Raw genomic sequence first — 20,030 nt, 5'->3', positions numbered from 1 at the left:
AACAAAGTATATAGGATATACCATAATTTGTTTGCTTCTTTTTTTTTAAGAGATGGTATCTGACTTTGTTGTCCAGGCTGGCCTGAACAACTGGCCTCAAGCAATCCTCCTGCCTCAGCCTCTGAAGTAACTAGGACTACAAATATGAACCACCACACCCTATAATTAAAAAAAAACCAACAACATTCCACACTTTGGACTGCAAAAGGAAAAACCTAAGCTAAGAAATACTTTATTTACAAAAGCATGATGAGAAATGGCAAACACTCCATGGCCATATCTCACACAATACAAACTTGACTAAACTGTAAACAAAATACTTTTAAGTAAGGGGGTACTTTCGAAATCATAAACTTAAGAAAACAAAAAACTTTCATTTAACTCTTTCATTCCTTACTATCTGAATCTATACCTCTTTGTCAAAAAAACTTACCTCTTTATCAAAGTTTGCTTTGGTGAACTCCAATGAGTTCAGGAGTGCATTAGTAGCAGCTAGCTTCACATTATTACTAGGCTCTTCTTTCCTCATCCCCTGGATTATGGCAGTCAAAATCTCATTGGATTTATCTTGTAGCTGCTCTGGGTCCTGTAACAAGCAGAGAAGTACAATGAATATACAGTTGGCCCCTGCAGCCATAGGTTCTACATTTGTGGACTCAAGCAACTATGGATTGAAAATATTCAGAGGAAAAAAAAATGGACAGTTACATTTGTACTGCATCAAAAGGTGCACATTCACCTTCATTTTCTTGTCATCATTCCCTTAATACAGTATACCAACTATTAATATAGCATTTACATTAAATTAGGTATTGTAAGTATTCTAGAGCTGATTTAAAGTATATGGGAGGATGGGAATAGGTTATATGCAAATATTACACCATTTTATTTAACAGATTTGAACATCTGAGGATTTTGGTACCTGAAGAGGGTCTTGGAATCAATCCCGTCCAGAAGACTGCCATAAGAAGCTCAAGCAGTCTTTTTCTGTTCTTAAGAGACAGTGTCTCATTATGTTGCCCAGTCTGGAGTGCAGTGGTTATTCACAGGCACTATCACAGTGCACTGTGCCCTCAAATTCCTGGATTCAAGCAATCCTCCCACCTCAGCTTCCCAAGTAGCTGGGACTACAGGTATATGCTACTGTGCCTGGCTTAATCGGCAGTACTTTTAACTGTAAAATTCACTCAAGAAAGTATCATGACTTGGTGCTCTTTCCCCATCCATTTCTATTTGGGAATAGCACTGCAAACCACCTGCGTATCCCATGGTATTGGCAGTTCAAAACTGAACAAAAACAAGTCAAACTCATCATCTTTGACTTCTTAGCATAATGACTGTGGGTATGAGGCAATACTAGCTTTTTTTCCCCATGTGCAAATGAAGATGGCAGCCTAGTGGCTGCCAGGCCATCTGTACGCTCAAGTAAAGCTTCAGGACATTTAAGGACCAAGGATCAACACCTGGGCACATCTAGGGAGTCAAAGTCCAGGTCAAATGCTGTGTGCTCCTTTGCTTCATAAAGTCTATCTATCTATCTATATATATAAATAGACACCACAGGTGGTGGTGCTCCTCATCAGGAACAACAGTGCTAGGAGGGCTGCGTCTCTGTCTCCAGTGGCTAAACCAACTACATCAAGAGTTGGCAAAACTTTCTGTAAAGTAGTAAATGAAAATGTACCACAATATTCATGGTAAGTGCAGAATCTTAAGAAAAAGGATTGGGTTAGGGATGTTCCAAATGAGAATCTCCTCATTTTGTATGTCTAGAATCTAAGCTTCTTCAAACATGGACTTCCATTTTGAGTTTGTAGTTCTCAGGTTTCTTTACTTTAGGGCATGATTAGCAATGTGAAGACAGAGGCCTAAGGGAAATAAATCAGTCTTACTTTCAAAACATTGCGCAATTTAAATTGGCTTTCTTCGTTGTTCAATAAGGTAGTACTAATACCATTCACGTCACAGCTAGAGGCAATCAGAGATATATAAACCAGGTAAATTAGGCAGGCACTTACTATATCTTGGCAAATATAACCGATAGCTTCCAATGTTGACTCCTTCATGTGCTCTGTGCTGTTGGGGTTTGTGACATTGGCCACCAGCTGAGGAATGAGTTCTGGCCACTGGTTTACTGGGATCTCTGCACAAGCAATACCAGCCACACACTGTGAGGCAGAACTAGGCCGGTAAGTTTCTGTGCCCAATGTCTGCAAAACCTGCACCAAAAGAAGACAAAAGATACATATTTCTAATGCTATTTGACCACATTTTAGTGTCTCTGATTTTTTTTTTTTTCTTAAGACAGGGTCTCACTCTGCTGCCCAGACTGGAGAGCAGTGGCATGATCATAGCTCACTGCAGCCTCAACCTCTATTGCACAATCTACCCTCCCGCTTTAGCCTCCTGAGTAGCTGGGACTACAGGGGTGGGCATGCCGACACACCCAGTTATTTTTTGTAGAGACAGGGCATCACCATATTGCCCAGGCTCTTTAGAAAAAAAAAAAAGGAAAGGAAAAAACAAGGTCTCACTGTGTTGTCCAGGGTGGAGTGTAGTGGCACAATGATACTGCAGCTTCGCCCTCCCAGGCCTTACAAGAGTAGCTTAGACTACAGGCACACACCACCGTACCCAGCCAACTTTTTTGATCTTCAGTAGAGATGGGGGTTTCCGTATGTTGCCCAGGCTGGTCTCAAATCCCTGGCCTCCCAAAGTGCTAGAATTACAGGTGTGAGCCACTGCACATGGGCAGTGTCTTAGAATTCTTCTCTATGATATCAAGAAGTAGAAAAGGCTGTCAGAAAAAAATCAGCCTCAGTAGCAACATTAGCACAATCAACACTGCCCTAGAATCTAGAAACAAAACCAATCATCCCCGGCTTCCAAAAGGAATTCTCCAAAACGACACACCTCACACTTCAGCTTTCAACACGAGGTGGGAAACCAGCAGTTATAAGGGGAGATAGCAGTAAATGGCAAAGGAGAGAGATGGGCACACAAAACTCATCTTCCAGGCTCATCGTTGGTGGTATAAGGAAAGGATGTTCACAACCTTGTTTTGCGGCCAGACATGGACACTTAGAATGAAGCTAGTTATGGGGTATTCGGGTGGGTCTCATTTACAGATCACTCTCTAACCTGATCCAAGGAGGAGATCTCACTCATGAGACATGGGTTGAAACAAAACTTTTTCCTTTTAATCACTGACAACGCAGCAACTCTGGGTGACTTACATAGAAAGGCCTTGGTCAAGTAACAACATCACAAAAACAAGGGTGCTGATGATAACAACACCTATGAACTAATCTTTATGTAACTTCCAATCTGAAAGGATTTGTTCTGTTTGCCCAAGAATCAAAGAACTATTCTCTACCACTGACAGATACCAAAAACTAGCCAGATGTCAAAAGAAGATCCACTTGTCATTAAACGTGTCACTTGACACAGTACCACACCAGCATTTACGTAAAGGGTAAAGGCACAGGCATGATAAAAGATGAAGCCACAATTAACATAGAGTTAATCGTTACAACACTCAGCTAATTCAGTCAATGAACTCACTAAGAATCACCAGTCCACTCAAAGGCAAACAGTTAACTGTTCCTGGCATGAACACAGGACAAAGAATAGCTGCCAGACATTCAGGCCAGCTCTGCTGACTGGGTCGGGTCACTTAGTATCTTGCTTTGCAGCTAGTACTAATAATGAACCCCCCCTTTTTCCTTCTTATATGGTATATATCATCATACCTGGCCCCCACTCCCCTTAGCTCTACCAACAACAAACAGTGCTGATTGATTCTAAATGAAATCAGAAATCTCAAGGACTAGCAGAGCTAGAATGGACAAAAACTGTATGTCAAAGACATGAAGGAATGAGGGGAAAAAGCAAGGTTAATTGTCCAAAATGTCAGGGGCCGAATGGTATTATTAACCCAAGTCCAAGGTACCTTCACACCACACTTCACCATCTTCTAGTACATATGTGGGGCGTACTGAATGCCATTCTACCTTTACCTTTCTTCTTTTGATTGCTTTCTGAAGACTCCATAATACTTGAGGTAATTTAGAAGCTACAGATTTCCAACTCCAGAGTACTAAAAGTTTTCCGTTTAAACTAGAGGTAACCTTAATAGTAATATTCAATTATCAGAATAAAATAAGAAACTAGCTCTCAATTGTGCCCCAATATCCAGATTTCAAAAAAGATCACTGACTGTGAAGCTTGGTATTATCAGTTGTGCTATGAAAGGGAAAAAGGCCAAGGTAATTTATTTTTTTCATGTCCAAGGGCTTAACCATGCCTATAAAAATTACTATATAATTATCATTACTTTTCTCTTAAGAGACGGAGTCTCACTTTATCACCCAGGCTGGAGTGCAATGGTGTAATCTTGGCTCACCACAACCTCTGCCTCCCAGGTTCAAGTGATACTCCTGCCTCGGCCTCCTGAGTAGCTGGGATTACAAGCACCCATCACCACACCCAGGTAATTTTTGTTATTTTTAGTAGAGACAGGGTTTGGCCATGTTGGTCAGGCTGGTCTCAAACTCCTGACCTCGGGTGATCAGCCTGCCTCTGCCTCCCAAAGTGCTGGGATTATAGGCATGAGCCGCCGCGCCCGGCCATTATTATCTAATTATTTTTAAGGTTGGTGTTAAGAGTGATGTGCCAAAAAATAAGCCAATTCCAATTCCATCCTATCCCATTTACTAGTGTATAATTTGAAGAAGATGAGCACTATCAGTATCGAGATTTCCAGTGATAACTTCCATTTATGTCACTTAGCTGAGGGAGAAGGAATCAAAACGTTAAAATATTATTACACAAGCAGACCCAACATGAATAAAAACAGCTTTACATATTCCAAAGAAGATTTGAAACCAAGTTGGATTTAATAACCCGGTTCCCTATCATGAGTATGCAAACACAACCAGATAGAGAAGTTGTTGCCTTAAAGGGCACTTATTTACCTAATGCTGACATCTAGAACCAGGAAATAGCAAGTATGATGTGCATAACCATGACCTGCACAAGTACATATGTAGTAATTCCCCACTGGTTTCCACTCAGATACCAAGGACAAAATGATAATTGTACAGATAGTTATCTCACTCCTCTTTGTGCCTTACAGACCATTAAAGAACTTAATTAAAAAAACAACAAATTAAAAAACAACAAGGCCGGGCATGGTGGCTCATGCCTGTGATACCAGCACTTTGGGAAGCCAAGGCACGCGGATCATGAGGTCAGGAGTTTGAGACCAGCCTGGCCAATATCGTGAAACCTTATCTTTACTAAAAAAAATACAAAAATTAGCTGGGCATGCTGGCAGGCACCTGTAGTCCCGGCTAGTCAGGAGGCTGAGGCAGGAGAATTGCTTGAACCTGGGAGGCAGAGGTTGCAGTGAACCAAGACCACCCCACTGAATTCCAGCCTGGACAACAGAGCGAGACTCCGTCTCAAAAACAAAACAAAACACAAAACCAAAAAAAACACACCAGTCCATATATTCTGAATCCTTTGCTTCATCTGGAACTATGAATTTCTAATTCTACAAGACAGTAACAAGAATGTCATGATTCAAAATTCATCACCTTTCCCCCCAAATTCATCCCACTCGAAATGCCTTGGTAAAAAACTCAGGTGTTTTTGAAGAAAGTTTTTCATAACTTGCTAAGTAGATAAAACACCATTAAGGTTGCACTCCTATTTCACAAACCCTTTGGGCTTGGAAGGCCCAAAAGATCATGATGTAATTCTCCTTCTGACTCTATACAGTACCATGTCTAAACCACCATCTACAGCAGAATGTCAACAAGAGCAGGTGCTGGCTGACTGCAGAATCACTTGGGAAGACAGTTCAAAAAACATCCCTGAAATGCACTCCACCAGTATCAAACCGGAATTTCTGGAGCGCTTGGAAATACGTATTAACAAATTCCCTAAGTGATGTAGACAGCACCAATTTGTGTACTACTCTAATTTGCCAAAGCGAATTTATAAATTATGGCACCTAATTAAAGTTTCCCAAACTGCTGCAGCCTACCTCAGTCATCTAAAAAAGAATTCGAATCCATCAACAGGAATGGACAAGCTGTATTGAGAAAGATTTAAAACAAAGACAATTTTTATCTTTAGGTGAAGTTCAGGTCCCAGAAACCTATCAGACTGTCAGCTCTATCCCATACAAACAGGAAAAGAACTGAGAAAGTGATTTCTTGTTCTCCAGGCAGTATAAGCAAACAGATGAATGTTACTTACATAGTTCTTGACTTCTCGTCGAGCATTAGCATCAATAGCAAGCCACCTCTGCTGATACTGTGCCTTGATATCTGGATCTTTAGATGTCAAGGAGTTCTTGATTTGAAGACCAGCTGCAACTCTGGCAACCTGACTGTTTCCTGGATTTGCTAGCACTCTGGACAGTTCCACAAGGAAAGTGGGCTGTTAAGGGAAGATAAATTTGTAAATAATAAAAATAGCTTAGGAATTTCCACAACTGAGGATAACTTATGGAACACTAAAACACCAGAGGGGACTGGGGATGGGGGAAACTAATTTCTAATTTTTTTTTGATATATCATGAGCATCTCAGGAAACCACAAAATATTTACTTGAAGACTTCTATAAAAATGTTACTTAGTATAACAGGAAGTCTTCCACTTTTCTCATGGAGCCTAGCACTTAATGAAGAATTACAGATTTTCTTATCAAGATCAATCTTAGTGCCCAAATTGTCACGTCAGACCCACTGAATTGCAAGGTTTCACAGAATGGCGGTAGTCAGTGCATTCTTCTATGTATACTGAGGTGTCCCAAGAACATATAGTAACGTCTGGTACTCAGTAAATATTTGTTGAAAGGCCGGGCATGGTGGCTCACGCCTATAAGCCCAGCACTTTGGGAGGCTGCAGGCAGGTGGATCACCAGATCAGGAGTTCAAGACCAGCCTGACGAACACAGTGAAACCCCGTCTCTACCAAAAATACAAAAATTAGCCGGGTGTGGTGGCAGGTGCCTGTAATCCCAGCTACTTGGAAGGCCGAGGCAGGAGAATTGCTTGAACCCAGGAGGCGGAGGTTGCAGTGAGGTGAGACCACACCACTGCACTCTAGCCTGGGCGACAGAGCTAGACTCTGCCTCAAAATAAATAAACAAATATTTGTTGAATGAATTACTGTTATGATGGGGGTAGAAAACAAAACTGTTTATCTAAATTTCAAAAACCTTGGTCCAAAAAGAATGATCCAACTTTCCATCCCATGGAAGCAGGGTAGCTTTTTATCCCATGGAAGGATGTAATCTTTTATGAGAGGGAAATATAGATAAATCTAAAACAAACTTAGAATCCTCGTCCTGTTTTATTTGTGGGCACTCAGCAAAAAGAGAACAATGAAATAAGCGGATTTATGAGGGAAAGTGATAATAAGATATGTAAAAACAGGAAAAAATTGAAAGAAAAAATGTTCAGGTAAGTTGTTCAATAAAAATAACTTTGTATCTAATAATCAACAATTACTTGCTCCTGTACATTTGGACTTTAGTTGAGGAATACAGTGGATCCCTGAAAAGCATGCTCTTTTGTAACCTTTTGTAATCCACTGGCCTCAAAAACTACTCCCTTTCGTTTAAAAATTTAACACACACACCCTTCTCTCTCCATCAAAAACACTGTGCCCAAATAGCAAAGTTAGCAGGAAAAGCCAAAAGCAGATACATTCTTACTGCTAACAAGTTCTGCAATCGCAGAAGATAATTCTTAAAAGTTTTATTTATGTACCACTAAAGAATGTTAAGAATGTTAGGAATAAGATAAAAAGCTTCTTGCAAAATTGGCAAAAGCAGAAACAGGAATAATATCCTAAATGGAATTAATCAGCCTATACTAGTGAAAAAATCACTTTCTAGGAAAGGATAAACAGGTTACTTGTAAAAACTGGCGCATGAGGAAGAAAAAAAAATAAATCTTTCAAAGGCAGTCTGTATAAAATAAGCCTTGTCACTTTGTTGTTTACATTTTGCCTATATAACACAAAGAAACACATATGGTTACAGTGTTATTCAGACTTATTTCCTATTACCTTTCTCAAAGACGTCAAGCATCATCCAACCCTTCCCTCTGTCCCCATCTCCATCCCCAAACAGGAGATGGACAGCAAACTTAACGGGCACCCAGGCTACTTCAACCAATTCATTCCACATTTTTATGCAGAGGTCCAGTCTCTAGCGGACTTAGCTTCATTTTCTCTGTACTCCTTAAATTTTAAAATATGAAAAACGAGGAACTTTCCTCTTTGATTACATCAGGAAATAGGCCCGATCTCAAAGATGAGCCTCAGTCTGTTGTCTGGGTGCAGATCCCTAGTGATTAGGTCTCTGCTCATCCAGGTCAGAAAGAATGGGAAAAAAAAGAGAGAAAAAAATACCCAAGAGGAATAACCGGGCAGAAGAGGGAAAAATATTAGTGGAAATGGGTTAAGAGGCAGTCGGGTGCCAGGCCTGGCCATAAGCACAAACCAACGGAGCTAAAAAAGGGCAGAGCTCTAGAAAATAGGTGGGGAGGGCCACAGGGGCCACGGGACAGGAAGGAGAAGCTGGCCGGGGTCAGACAGGGCGGGCGGCGGGGCCCGGAGCTTCCACATGGCCCCTAGGCCCGGCTCCCCAACCCCCACCCCTGCTGAACACGCAGCGCCGCGCAACCTAACTTGCCTTCCCTCCCTCTTTCTCCCTCGCGCTGCACCGCCGCCCTCAGGCCGCGCGGCGATTGGGCGGCAGGAAGCCCGGCGCGCCGCGCCATTGGCTAGCCGCGGGGCCCGGGGCGGGACACACCCACCGGCTTCCCGATGGCGGGGTTAGGTTGGACCGGGTGGGGGGAAGGGGGACGGGATGGGGCGGGGTGGGTTCCTGAGGCCTGGGCCTCTGGGAGGGCGGGAAGGCCCCGCACGCAGGGGATGGGGACGCGGCGGGATGGGCGAGGAGGGGCAGCACGCACCAGATTCTCCACGGCCGCACGCTCCAGGAACTTCTGCGCCGCTTCCAGCTCCAGCCGATCTAGGGGGAGGAAAGTGGGAGACAGAGCGGGGTCAGAGGGGCCGGGCCTCCCCTCCCCCACCCCAATCACCTCAGCCCGACCCCCGGCTCCCGCGTCCTACCGGGAGACACGGTCTTCTCGAGGATGGTGATCAGCTCCATGGCGGAGGTGGCGGCGGCGGCGACTCTTCCTAAGACGACGGTCCGGCCTCTCGGGCGGCGGCTCGAACTGGGGATGGGGGTTGGGGGTCGGGTGGGAAGGGAGGGTGGGGTGGGGGGCGGGGGTCACCACAAGCCCATTCACCGGCTCTTTCTGGGTAGTCGCTCGAGCTTCTCTTCCTCTCCTCTTCCCTTCCTTCCTCCCTCCGAATGGGCTGCTGGCGGCGGGGGAGGGACCCCGGGGGCAGTTCACAGCGCGCTGGTGCACGGGAGGCGGAGGGAGAAAGAAGGAAGGGAGGCTGTGAGTGGAGGCGGTGCTCAGAAGGGAGCGAGGGAGGGAGGGAGGAAGGCGGAGGGATATTCGGGCCGGACCTCTCTGCGGCGGCGCCGCGCTCCACAGCGATTGGCCGCCGTCTTGGCCACGCGGAATCCCCAATTGGCCAGGTGCTCAGCGTTGAAGGGCCGCCTCGCGCCCATTCGCCTGCTGGTTTCAAGGCCCGGGTTGGCTGGGCGGGCAGCGGAATGGAGCGTACGGATAGGCCGAGGGGAGGGAGATTGAGGTGGGGCAGGAGAGAGCCGGCCGCTGATTGGGTGGGCCTGGTAAAGGCCTTGAGCTCAGACCGGCTGAGCGCTGGGAGGAGGGTGGACCGAAGGTACGACTCGGATCCCGCGCGATTGGCTGGGATACTAGGCGTTGATAGGATAGGGTGCCCGGGAGAACTAGGGAGAGGAGTTCGGGGTCGGGGCGCGGAAAGGCGGGAGGCGCCCGGCCGCCTTTGGAGCCTTGCGCGGGGCACGATGGGACGCCCCCGGGAAGAGGCGGAGCTGGGTTCGACCGCTGTGGCTGCGGTTGGGTAAGCGCCGTCGCTCCGAGGGGCGTGATGATCGAGGCTTTCGCGGGCCTGAGCGGGGGAGGGGGGACCGTTAAAGTCCTGCGGCCGCGCCCACAGGAAACTGCTTTAATGGCTACATCGGCTCGGTACCCGGCTCTGCTGGGACGGATCCTTAAGACCATGTGGCTCCACTTCCAATGTGTAGCTGTGGAAACTGAAGCCCAGAGAGGGTATGGAACTTGTCCAAGGTCACACACCCGGTTAGTGGCTTGGTAGGGAATGGGCTCAAGCTATCCTGACTGCCCTTGTCCCTAAAAAGAGCTTCCTCTCCGAAGAATCCTTAGGCCTGCTTATATAGGGCTTAAGACCTGGGCTGTGATAAGGTCTGACTTGTTTAGGGTGGGCTAATGGGTTCCTCCTTTCAGACCCCCATCCATAGCTACCAGATGCTTAACAGAATGGAAATGTTTCAACCTCCAAAAGTGTCCCTGTAAAGGCCCAATTTCGAACCAGAAAGAATGTGGGTACAGGCATAAAGGAGGGTGGTTCTTGACCTGTTTTAATTATGAGCCCTGGAAGAAAGTCATGAATGCCTTTTTTTTTTTTTTTTTTTTTAAGATAGAGCCCTGCTCTGTCGCCAGTCTGGAGTGCAATGGCGCAATTTCGGCTCACTGCAATCTCCGCCTCCTGGGTTCAAGCGATTCTTCCGCCTTAGCCTCTCGAGTAGCTGGAACCACAGGCGTGTGCCACCAGGCCCATCTAATTTTTGTATTTTTAGTAGAAACGGGGTTTCACCATGTTGGCCAGGATGGTCTTGAACTCTTGACATCGTGATCCGCGCGCCTCGACCTCCCAAAGTGCTGGGATTACAGGCGTGAGCCACCGCGCCCGGCCATGAATGCCTTTTTTAAGCAAAATGCATATTTTAAAAAATGTGGTCCAGGAGCGGTGCCAGCACTTTGGGAGGCCAAGGTGGTTGATCACGAGGTCAAGAGATAGAGACCATCATGGCCAACATGGTGAAACACTGTCTCTACTAAAATACAGAAAATTAGCTGGGCCTCGTGCACGCACCTGTAGTCCCAGCTTCTTGGGAGGCTAAGGCAGGAGAATCACTTGAACCTGGGAGGCAGAGGTTGCAGTGAGCCGAGATGGCACCACTGCACTCCAGCCTGGTGACAGAGCAAGACCCCGTTTCAAAAAACGAAAAAAAATGTATGCATACAGTGTCTTGACATTCTTTGACATTGGTAAGTGGGCTCCAGGTTAAGAATTTAAAATGATATAGGAAAAATGTAATAATAGGGCCAGGTGTGTTGGCTCATGTCTGTAATCCCAGCCCTTTGGAAAGCCGAGGCGGGCAGATCACTTAAAGTCAGGAGTTCGAGACTAGCCTGGCCTACGTGGTAAAACCTTGCTCTACTAAAAATTAAAAAAAAAATTAGCCGGGTGTGGTGGCATTCACCTCTATTCCCAGCTACTTGGGAAGGTGAGACAGGAGAATTGCCTGAACCTGGGAGGCAAAGGTTGTAGCGAGCCCAAGACTGTGCCACTGCATTCCAGTCTGGGCGACAGAGCAAGACTCTATCTCAAAAAAAGAAAAAATAAAAACAAAGAATTTCCTGAATTGTTTCATTTTCATACTACTGATATAGGGGTAATTGGGTGTCGCTGGTTCACAAAGCCCATTACCATATGGCTTGAGCTTGTCAGATAATTGCCTTGCACTAGTCACACTGGGAAAACCTAAGAGGAAGTCTGTCTGACTTTCCTGAAGGGTTTCACCAAGAATTAGGAAAGTTTGGCCAACTCTTCGATAAAAGAGGAAGAAGTGGTCTTTCTTTGCTAGAGATATATCTTTGCAAGTTGAATCTAGAAGTGTAGGGACACCATTTCTCACACAATACTGTGACTAGTGGATTTTCCATGGCTTAGCAGTTTCCTAACCCCAGTGTTTTACTTAATCTATTAACTGTGGAAGAATTGCCCTGTGTGTGTAACTGTTAGAAATCAATGAAGATTGGGCCAGGCATGCTGGCTCACTCCTGTAATCCCAGCACTTTGGGAGCTTGAGGCAGGTGGATCACCTGAGGTCAGGAGTTGGAGACCAGCCTGGCCAACACGGTGAAACCCAGTCTCTACTAAAATACAAAATTAGCCGGGTGTGGTGGTGGGCATCTGTAATCCCAGCTGCTTGGGAGGCTGAGGCAGGAGAATAGCTTGAACCCGGGAGGTGGAGGTTGCAATGAGCCTAGATTGCGCCACTGCACTGAAGCCTGGATGTCCATCTTAAAAAAAAAAAAAAGAAAGAAATCAGTGAAGACTGGCCGCTCATGGTGGCTCACGCCTATAATCCCAACACTTTGGGAGGCCAAGGCAAGTGGATCACTTGAGGCCAGGAGTTCAAGAACAACCTGGGCAACATGGTGAAACCCTGTCTCTACAAAAAATTCAAAAATTAGGCAGGTGTGGTGGTGTGTGCCTGTAACCCCAGCTACTCAGGAGTCTGAGGCATGAGAATCACTTGAACCCAGAAGGCAGAAGTTGCAGTGAGCCGAGATGATGCCGCTGCACTCTAGCCTGGGCGACAGTGAGACTGTACCCCCCACCCACCTAAAAAAAAAAGTCAGTGGAGATTAAGTGAGATGACATCCCTGAAAATCTTGGTATTGTCTTTACGTGAATTACCCACACTACAAATTATACATAATTTGTTTCAACTTTCCCCTGCTCTCCAGCAGTTTGGTGGGCGACCTCTGTCTCAACATTAGTCATGATAATACCAGTAAGGGCAAATGGATTTTTAAAGCAACTGAAATAAGATCAAAAGCCTGTCTCCAATATTTTTATTTATTTATTTATTGTTTTGAGATGGAGTATCACTCTGTCACCTGGGCTGGAGTGCGGTGGCGCGATCTCAGCTCACTGCAACCTCCACCTCCTGGGTTCAAGCGGTTCTGCCTCAGCCTCCCAAGTAGCTAGGATTACAGTTGCTTACCACCACACCCAGCAAATTAATTTTTTTTGTATTTTGAGACAAGGTTTTACTATGTTGGCCAGGCTGGTTTCAAACTCCTGACCTCAAGTGATTTGCCTGCCTCGTTCTCTTAAAGTGCTAGGATTACAGTCATAAACCACCATGCCCAACCTATACAATTTTTAAAAATTAGCCAGGCATGGTGACATGTACTTCAGGAGGCTGAGGCAGAAGAATCGCTTGAACCTGGGAGGCGGAGGTTGCAGTGAGCCAAGATCGTGCCACTGCACTCCAGCCTGGGCGACAGAACGACACTCCATCTCAAGAAAAAAATAAAAAAAAACTATCTTGGGGAAAATATGTCAATATTTTAATGGTGGATATAATTTGAGGTTGCAGGTGGTTTCCGTTTAACTCCTTTTCAAAATTTCTGCAGTGAGGAACACATATCACTTTGATAATTTGAGAAAGAGGAAAGTGGCCGCGTACGCAGTAGCTCATGCCTGTAATCTCAGCACTTTAGGAGGCTGAGTCAAGCAGATTGTTGATCTCAGGAGTTAAGTAGAGACAGCCTGGGCAAAGTGGTGAGACCGCATCTCTACAAAAAATACAAAAATTAGCTGGGTGTGGTGGTGCGTGTTTGTAGTCCTAGCTTGCATTCAGGAGGTGGAGGCTGCAGTAAGCTGAGATTGCAACACTGCACTCCAGTGAGACTCTGTCTAAGAAACACCTGATGTAATCCCATGCATGGTTCAAGAAAATGCAACTTGAAGTCCCCTGTGTAATCCTCCCCATTCTGCTAAACCATGTGGCTGCCAACTCCTCCCACTTGGGAAACACTGCAAAGTGGCATCACTACCCATTCCACAGTGCAAGCCAGAAATCTAGTAGGCGCCAGTGGACACTTCCCTCTTGTTTCAATCACCAAGTTCTTCATGCCACTGCATTCCAGTCTGAGTGACAAAGCGAGATCCTGTCTCAAAGGAAAAAAAGGATTAGGTGTAGTGGCTCATGCCTGTAATCCCAGCACTGTGGGAGGCTGAGGTGGGTGGATCACGAGATCAGAAGAATGAGACCATCCTAGCCAACATGGTGAAACCCCATCTCTACTAAAAAAAACATGTTAGTTGAGTGTGGTGGCGCATGCCTGTAATCCCAGCTAGTAGCTAGTAGCTAGTAGCTAGTAGCTGGGATTACAGGTGCGTGTCACCATGCCCAGCTAATTTTTGTATTTTAAGTAGAGACGGGGTTTCACCATATTGGCCAGGCTGGTCTCAAACTCCTGACCTCATGATCTGCCTGCCTTGGCCTCCCAAGGTGCTGGGATTACAGGGATGAGCCACCGCACCTGGTGATAGTTCTATTTTAAATGGAAACCAAAGTATTTCCATGTATCATTTCTTGTTAACTGCAAAAACTGTACTCTTAATAATTTTATTTATTTATTGAGACAGGGTCTTGCTCTTTTGCCTATGCTGGAATAAAATGGCATGATCTTGGCTCACTGTAGCTTCAACCTCCTGGGCTCAAACAATCCTCCCGCCTTAGCCTCCCAAGAAGCTGGAACTAGTTTGAGCCATTGCGCCTGGCTAATTTTGTTTATTTTTTTGTAGAGACAGGGTCTCCCTATGTTGCCCAGACAGGCCTTGAACTCCTGGACTCAAGTGATCCTCCTGCCTCGGCCTCCCAGGGTTCTGGGATTATAGACATGAAAACCTTTTAAAACCTTTTTTATTTTTTTGCTCCACCTTTTTAAGACCTCTTTTTTTTTTTTTTTTTTTTTTTTTTTGAGACAGAGTTTTGCTGTTGTTGCCCAGGCTGTAGTGCTGTGGTGCGACCTCAGCTCACTGCAACCTCCGCATCCTGGGTTCAAGTGATTCTATTGCCTCAGCCTCTCTAGTGGCTGGGATTATAGGCATGCACCAGCACACCCAGCTAATTTTGTATTTTTGGTAGAGACAGGGTTTCTCCATATTGGTCAGGCTGGACTCGAACTCCTGACCTCAGGTGATCCACCCTCCGTGGCCTCTCAAGGTGCTGGGATTACATGCGTGAGCCACTGCGCCCGGCCAAGAATTTTAAATTGACTCAACTCTTTATCAAGTTGCATTGAAATGGTAATATGAATTAAATATATGTGAACTGACCCCGTGCATTTTTTTTTTTTTAATCACCCTCCCCCCCCCCCGCCCCAGCTAGTGCATTTTCACACTGGTAGTGTAATGCAGAAATGAAGCCTTTTAACTTTGACTTAACCTTTAAAAAAGGTACCTACTGATAGAATAAGCTAAAAATTGTAAATCGTTGAAGTGTGTCCATTGGGTCCCAAAACTGGAAGCTCACTGAGGCCTCTGTTTCTGGCCAGGTGTCACAGGGAATCCTGTACTCTGGGTCAGGGCTATTCGAATATTTTCTGTTTTTATTTTTTTATGTATATAATTGCATAATGCTCTGTTTTGATTATCTGCTTGTACAATTTGTATGTATACGTGTATCTTTTGTCCTGAGTTATACTATGACTCAGGGTTTCTCAACCTTGATTATTTAGGACAACATAATTCTTTTTTGGGGGTGGGGGCGGACTGCATCTCACTCTTGTTCAGACTGGAGTGCCATGGCATGATCTTGGCTACTGCAACCTCTTCCAGTAGCTAGATAACCTGAGTAGCTGGGATTACAGGCATGCACCACCACACCTGGCTAATTTTTGCATTTTTTGTAGAGACTGGGTTTTGCCATGTTGCCCAGGCTCGTCTCAAACTCCTGGCCTCAAGTGATCTATCTACCCGCCTCGGTCTTCCGAAGTGCTGGGATTACAGGTGTGAGCCACTGTGTCTGCCCTCACATAATTCTTTTGTGGGAAGGCTGCCCTGTGCATTTCAGAAGGTCTAGCAGCATTTCTGGCCCCCGTCCACTAAGTTCCACCAGGTCCCCTCCCACCAAATCATGGTGGGACAATAAAAAAATGTCTCCAGATGTTAAAAAATGTCTCCTAGGAAGGGGGTGAACTCCTTCCCAAACACTCCCCACAATTAAGAAACACATTTATAGCTCCTCGACGTTAGAAGCCATGTCATATAAATTTCTGTGTTCCCTGCCTAGCACATGGTAAGCATTTTTATTGCGCAAACAATATCATTGCTTCAGGAAAATAATAAGCTATTTTTTTTTTTTTTTTTTTTGAGCTAGTGTCTTGCTCTGTCATCCAGGCTGGAGTGCAGTGACGTGATCACACTATAGCCTTGAACCTCCCGCTCAAGTGATTCTCCCACCACAGCCTCCTTAGTAGCTGGGACTACAGGTGTATGCCACCATACCTGGCTAATCTGTTTGTGGGGGCGTTGGTATTTTTTGTAGAGATGGGGTTTTGTCTTGCCCAGGCTGGTCTCAAACTCCCGGGCTTAACTGAACCTCCCAAAGTGCTCGTATTGTAGGCATGAGCCACTAAACCCAGCCTAATATCTTTAAAGCACTTATTCTTTGTATTGTTTAAGGCTCTTTACATATAGTAACTCACGTAATCCTCCCAGCAACCCTCCAAGATAGGCACTCCTATTGTGCCTGTTTTACAGTCAAGAAACTAAGGCTCAAGGAGTTTAGGTTACTTGCCTATGGTCACCCAGCTGGAAGAAGTGACACCTGGGATCTGAACAGTAACCCAGGTAGTCTGGCTACAGATTGTGGGCTCTCAGTCATTTTGCTGTGTACTGCTTCTAAATACAAAGAAAAGAATTAACTCATGACACTGCTTTCAGAAGGCCTGATGTTATCTATCTGCCCACAGAATTTGCATAGACAAACGTGGTAAAAATAAAATTTCCTGGCCAGGCGCAGTAGCTCACACCTGTAATACCAGCGCTTTGAGAGGCTGAGGTGGGTAGATTACCTGAGGTCAGTAGTTGGAGACCAGCTGACCATCATGGAGAAACCCCATCTCTACTAAAAATACAAAATTAGCTGGGCATGGTGGCACATGTCTGTAATCCTAGCTACTCGAGAGGTTGAGGCAGGAGAATCGCTTGAACCCAGGAGATGGAGGTTGCCATGAGCCGAGATTGTGCCATTGCACTCCAGCCTGGGCAACAAAAGTGAAACTCCGTCTCAAAAAAATAAATAAATAAAAAATAAAAAACATAAAATTTCCCATTCCGCCACAAAAGATGATACGGTATAGCAAAACATGTTTCTGTGTTGCTGAAATCTAAGTTGTTTGAATGGCTGCATCCTAGTCTATCAAAAGGATAGACAGTAAACTAAGGTAACCAGTCCCTTGTTATTGGGCGTATGGGTTGTTGCTGATATTTTATTTGAAACATAACTTTTTGAAATATTATTTACATGCGATAAAGTACATAATTTTAAGAGTACAGTTCGGTAAGTTTTGACAAATATATAAACCTGTGCTACTACTAACACATTCAAGATACTGACCATCTCATCACCTTTGTTCCTTTCTGTGGTAGATAATGTGCTGGAGCTGGCTAGTACCAGCTCGGGAGCCAAATATGTACATCTCTTCCCAAATCTACATTAGAAACATCATATTACAAGCTCAAAGTTGGTCATGGTGGGAGTATTTACACCACAGAAAGCAGTAAGTACCACAAATCTGGGCTTCCTTCCTTCTTTTTCTTTCTTCTTTTTTCCCTTCTTTTCTTTTGTTTTCTTTTCCTTCCTTCCCTCCCTTCCTCCCTCCTTCCTTCCTTTCATTCTTTCTTTGTTTCTCCTTTCCTTCTGTTTCCCTTTCCCTTTCCTTTCTTTGTTGAGAACCAATTTAGCAGCACCATGACTTACACTCCTTTGCAGTCAACCCCCTCCATCCTACAGTCACAGTCTACTTTTGGATATTATTTTATTTTGTATTCTCCAGAATATTATATAAGTAAAATCATACTGTATGTACTCTTTGGTGCTTCTTTTGCTCAGTTTATTTTTGCAATTCATCACATTGTTGCACATATTAGTAGTTCATTCCTTTTCATCATTTTCCATTGCATGGGTGTACCAGACATTTCTTCATTCATCTGGTGATGGACATTTGGGTTATTTCCATTTGGGGACTATTAGAAATAAACTTGTCATGAACATTTATGTGCCAGTCATTGGATGGACAAGTTTGAATTATTCTTGGATAAATAGCTAGGAGTAGAGTTCCTGGGTCATATGTTAAGCTTATATTTTTCTACAAGGAGCTGCTAACCTGTTTTCCAACGTGGCTTGAGACAGGGTTTTGTTGTGTTGCCCAGCCTGGACTGCAGTAGCCTGCAGCCTCAACCTCACCATGCAGTCTTCTCACCTCAGCACCGCAAGTAGCTGGGACCCCTAGTGCATGCTACCACACCTGGCTAATTTTATTTTTTGTAGAGACAGGGTCTCACTGTGTTGCTCAGGCTGGTCTCGAACTCCTGGGCTCAAGTGATCCTCTCATCTTGCCCTCCCACAGTGCTGGGAATACAGGTGTGAGCCAATGCACCCAGCCAGTCTTTTTAGCTTTAGACATTCTAGTGGGAGTATGTATAGTGTTATCTCATTGTGTTTATTTTTAAATTGCCTTTATTTTGGTATAACTTATATTCCAAAAAATGTAGGTTTTAAGTTTATATGCTAATCTGATCACCCTCACAATTAAGACAGTGAACATTTCTATCACCCCCAAAAGTTACTGCGTGACTTCCAAACGATTCTCCTCCTCCACCTCCTTCTCCAGGAAACCACCTATCTGTCCTCTGTCGTTATAGATTGGATTTGTCTTTTGTCCTTTTTTTTCTTTTTTGAGGCAGGGTCTCGCTTTGTCACTCAGGCTGGAGTGCAGTGGTGCAATCTCGACTCACTGCAACTTCTACTTACTGGCTCAAACAATCCCCCCACCTCAGCCACCTGAGTAGCTGAAACTACAGGAATGTGCCACATTACTCGGCTCATTTTTTTTTTTTTATAGAGACAGGGTTTCATCATGCTGGATAGGATGGGCTCAATCTCCTGACCTCGTGATCCACCCACCTCGGCCTCTGTGCTCGACCTTTTTTTTCTTCCCCTGAGATGGAGCTTTGCTCTTGTTGCCCAGCCTGGAGTGCAATGGCTCGATCTCGGCTCACCACAACCTCTGCCTCCTGGATTCAAGTGATTCTCCTGTCTCAGCCTCCCAAGTAGCTGGGATTACAGGGTTGCACCACCATGCCCGGCTAATTTTGTATTTTTAGTAGAGACAAGGTTTCTCTATGTTGGTCAGGCTGGTCTCAAACTCACGACCTCAGGTGATCTGCAGGCCTTAGCCTCCCAAAGTGCTGGGATTACAGGACTGAGCCAGCGCACCAGCCCATTTTTGTATTTTTTGTAGAGACAGGGTTTTGCTATATTGCCCAGGCTGGTGACTGAAGTGATCCTTCTGCCTCAGCCTTCCAAAAGTGCTGGAATTACAGGCATGAGCCACCACGCCTGGCCCGATTTGTCTCTTTTTTTTGAGATGGAGTCTCGTACTGTCACCTGGGCTGGAATGTGCTGGGATTACAGGCATGAGCCACTGTGCCCAGCCCAGATTTTTCTTTTCTAGATTTTTGTATAAATAAAATCATAAAACATGTACTATTTTTATGTCTGTTGTCATTTGCTTAACTTGAGATTCATCCAGTTATTCCATATGTCAACAGTTTGTTCCTTTTTCTTGCTGAGTAATACTCTGTTGTAGGAATATGCCAGAATTGGTTTAGTCATTCTGTTTATCGACATTTGGATTGTGTTTGGGGCTGCTATGAATTAATGCATTTTTGAATGTATTTGTGTCTTTGTCTAGACATGTTCTTGCAAATTTTTTTTTTTTGAGACGGAATGTCACAAATCTTACCCAGGCTGGAGTGCAATGGCGCGATCTCGGCTCACCGCAACCTCCGCCTCCTGGGTTCAGGCAATTCTCCTGCCTCAACCTCCTGAGTAGCTGGGATTACAGGCACGCGCCACCGTGCCCAGCTAATGTTTTGTATTTTTAGTAGAGACGGGGTTTCACCATGTTGACCAGGATGGTCTCGAAC

General features: G+C 45.0%; 2 protein-coding genes across 6 annotated transcripts in view; one reads left to right on the top strand and one right to left on the bottom strand.

Annotated features, from left to right (window-relative positions):
- The window catches only part of KPNB1 (karyopherin subunit beta 1), a 35,275-nt gene extending 25,743 nt beyond the window's left edge, over positions 1–9,532 (bottom strand). Inside the window, exons 1-5 of one of the 2 annotated variants that reach the window (XM_032279829.1) lie at positions 9,159–9,532; positions 8,999–9,057; positions 6,268–6,450; positions 2,019–2,219; positions 434–586 (exon numbers count right to left, since the gene is read on the bottom strand). In XM_032279829.1, coding sequence (XP_032135720.1) covers positions 434–586; positions 2,019–2,219; positions 6,268–6,450; positions 8,999–9,057; positions 9,159–9,198 — 636 coding nt within the window. In that variant the 5' untranslated portion in view covers positions 9,199–9,532. Of the gene's footprint in view, positions 1–433; positions 587–2,018; positions 2,220–6,267; positions 6,451–8,087; positions 8,395–8,998; positions 9,058–9,158 lie in introns of those variants that run through there. The other variant, XM_032279830.1, reaches the window with a different exon arrangement.
- Positions 9,333–20,030, top strand: part of LOC116552902 — a 14,402-nt gene continuing 3,704 nt past the window's right edge. For 2 of the 4 annotated variants that reach the window (XR_004269545.1, XR_004269544.1), the window contains exons 1-2: positions 9,333–10,049; positions 17,469–17,599. Coding sequence is in view for 1 of the 4 variants with exons in the window: in XM_032279831.1 (XP_032135722.1) it covers positions 9,406–10,049; positions 17,469–17,472 (648 nt within the window). In the remaining 3 variants the exon portion in view is untranslated. Of the gene's footprint in view, positions 10,050–17,468; positions 18,108–20,030 lie in introns of those variants that run through there. The other 2 variants (XM_032279831.1, XR_004269546.1) reach the window with 2 other exon arrangements.

This window comes from Sapajus apella, unplaced genomic scaffold (genome assembly GCF_009761245.1).
Source record: "Sapajus apella isolate SASKATOON/1434 unplaced genomic scaffold, GSC_monkey_1.0 scaffold12, whole genome shotgun sequence".
Lineage (NCBI taxonomy): Eukaryota > Metazoa > Chordata > Mammalia > Primates > Cebidae > Sapajus > Sapajus apella.
This window is presented reverse-complemented; position numbering and strand designations above follow the sequence as displayed.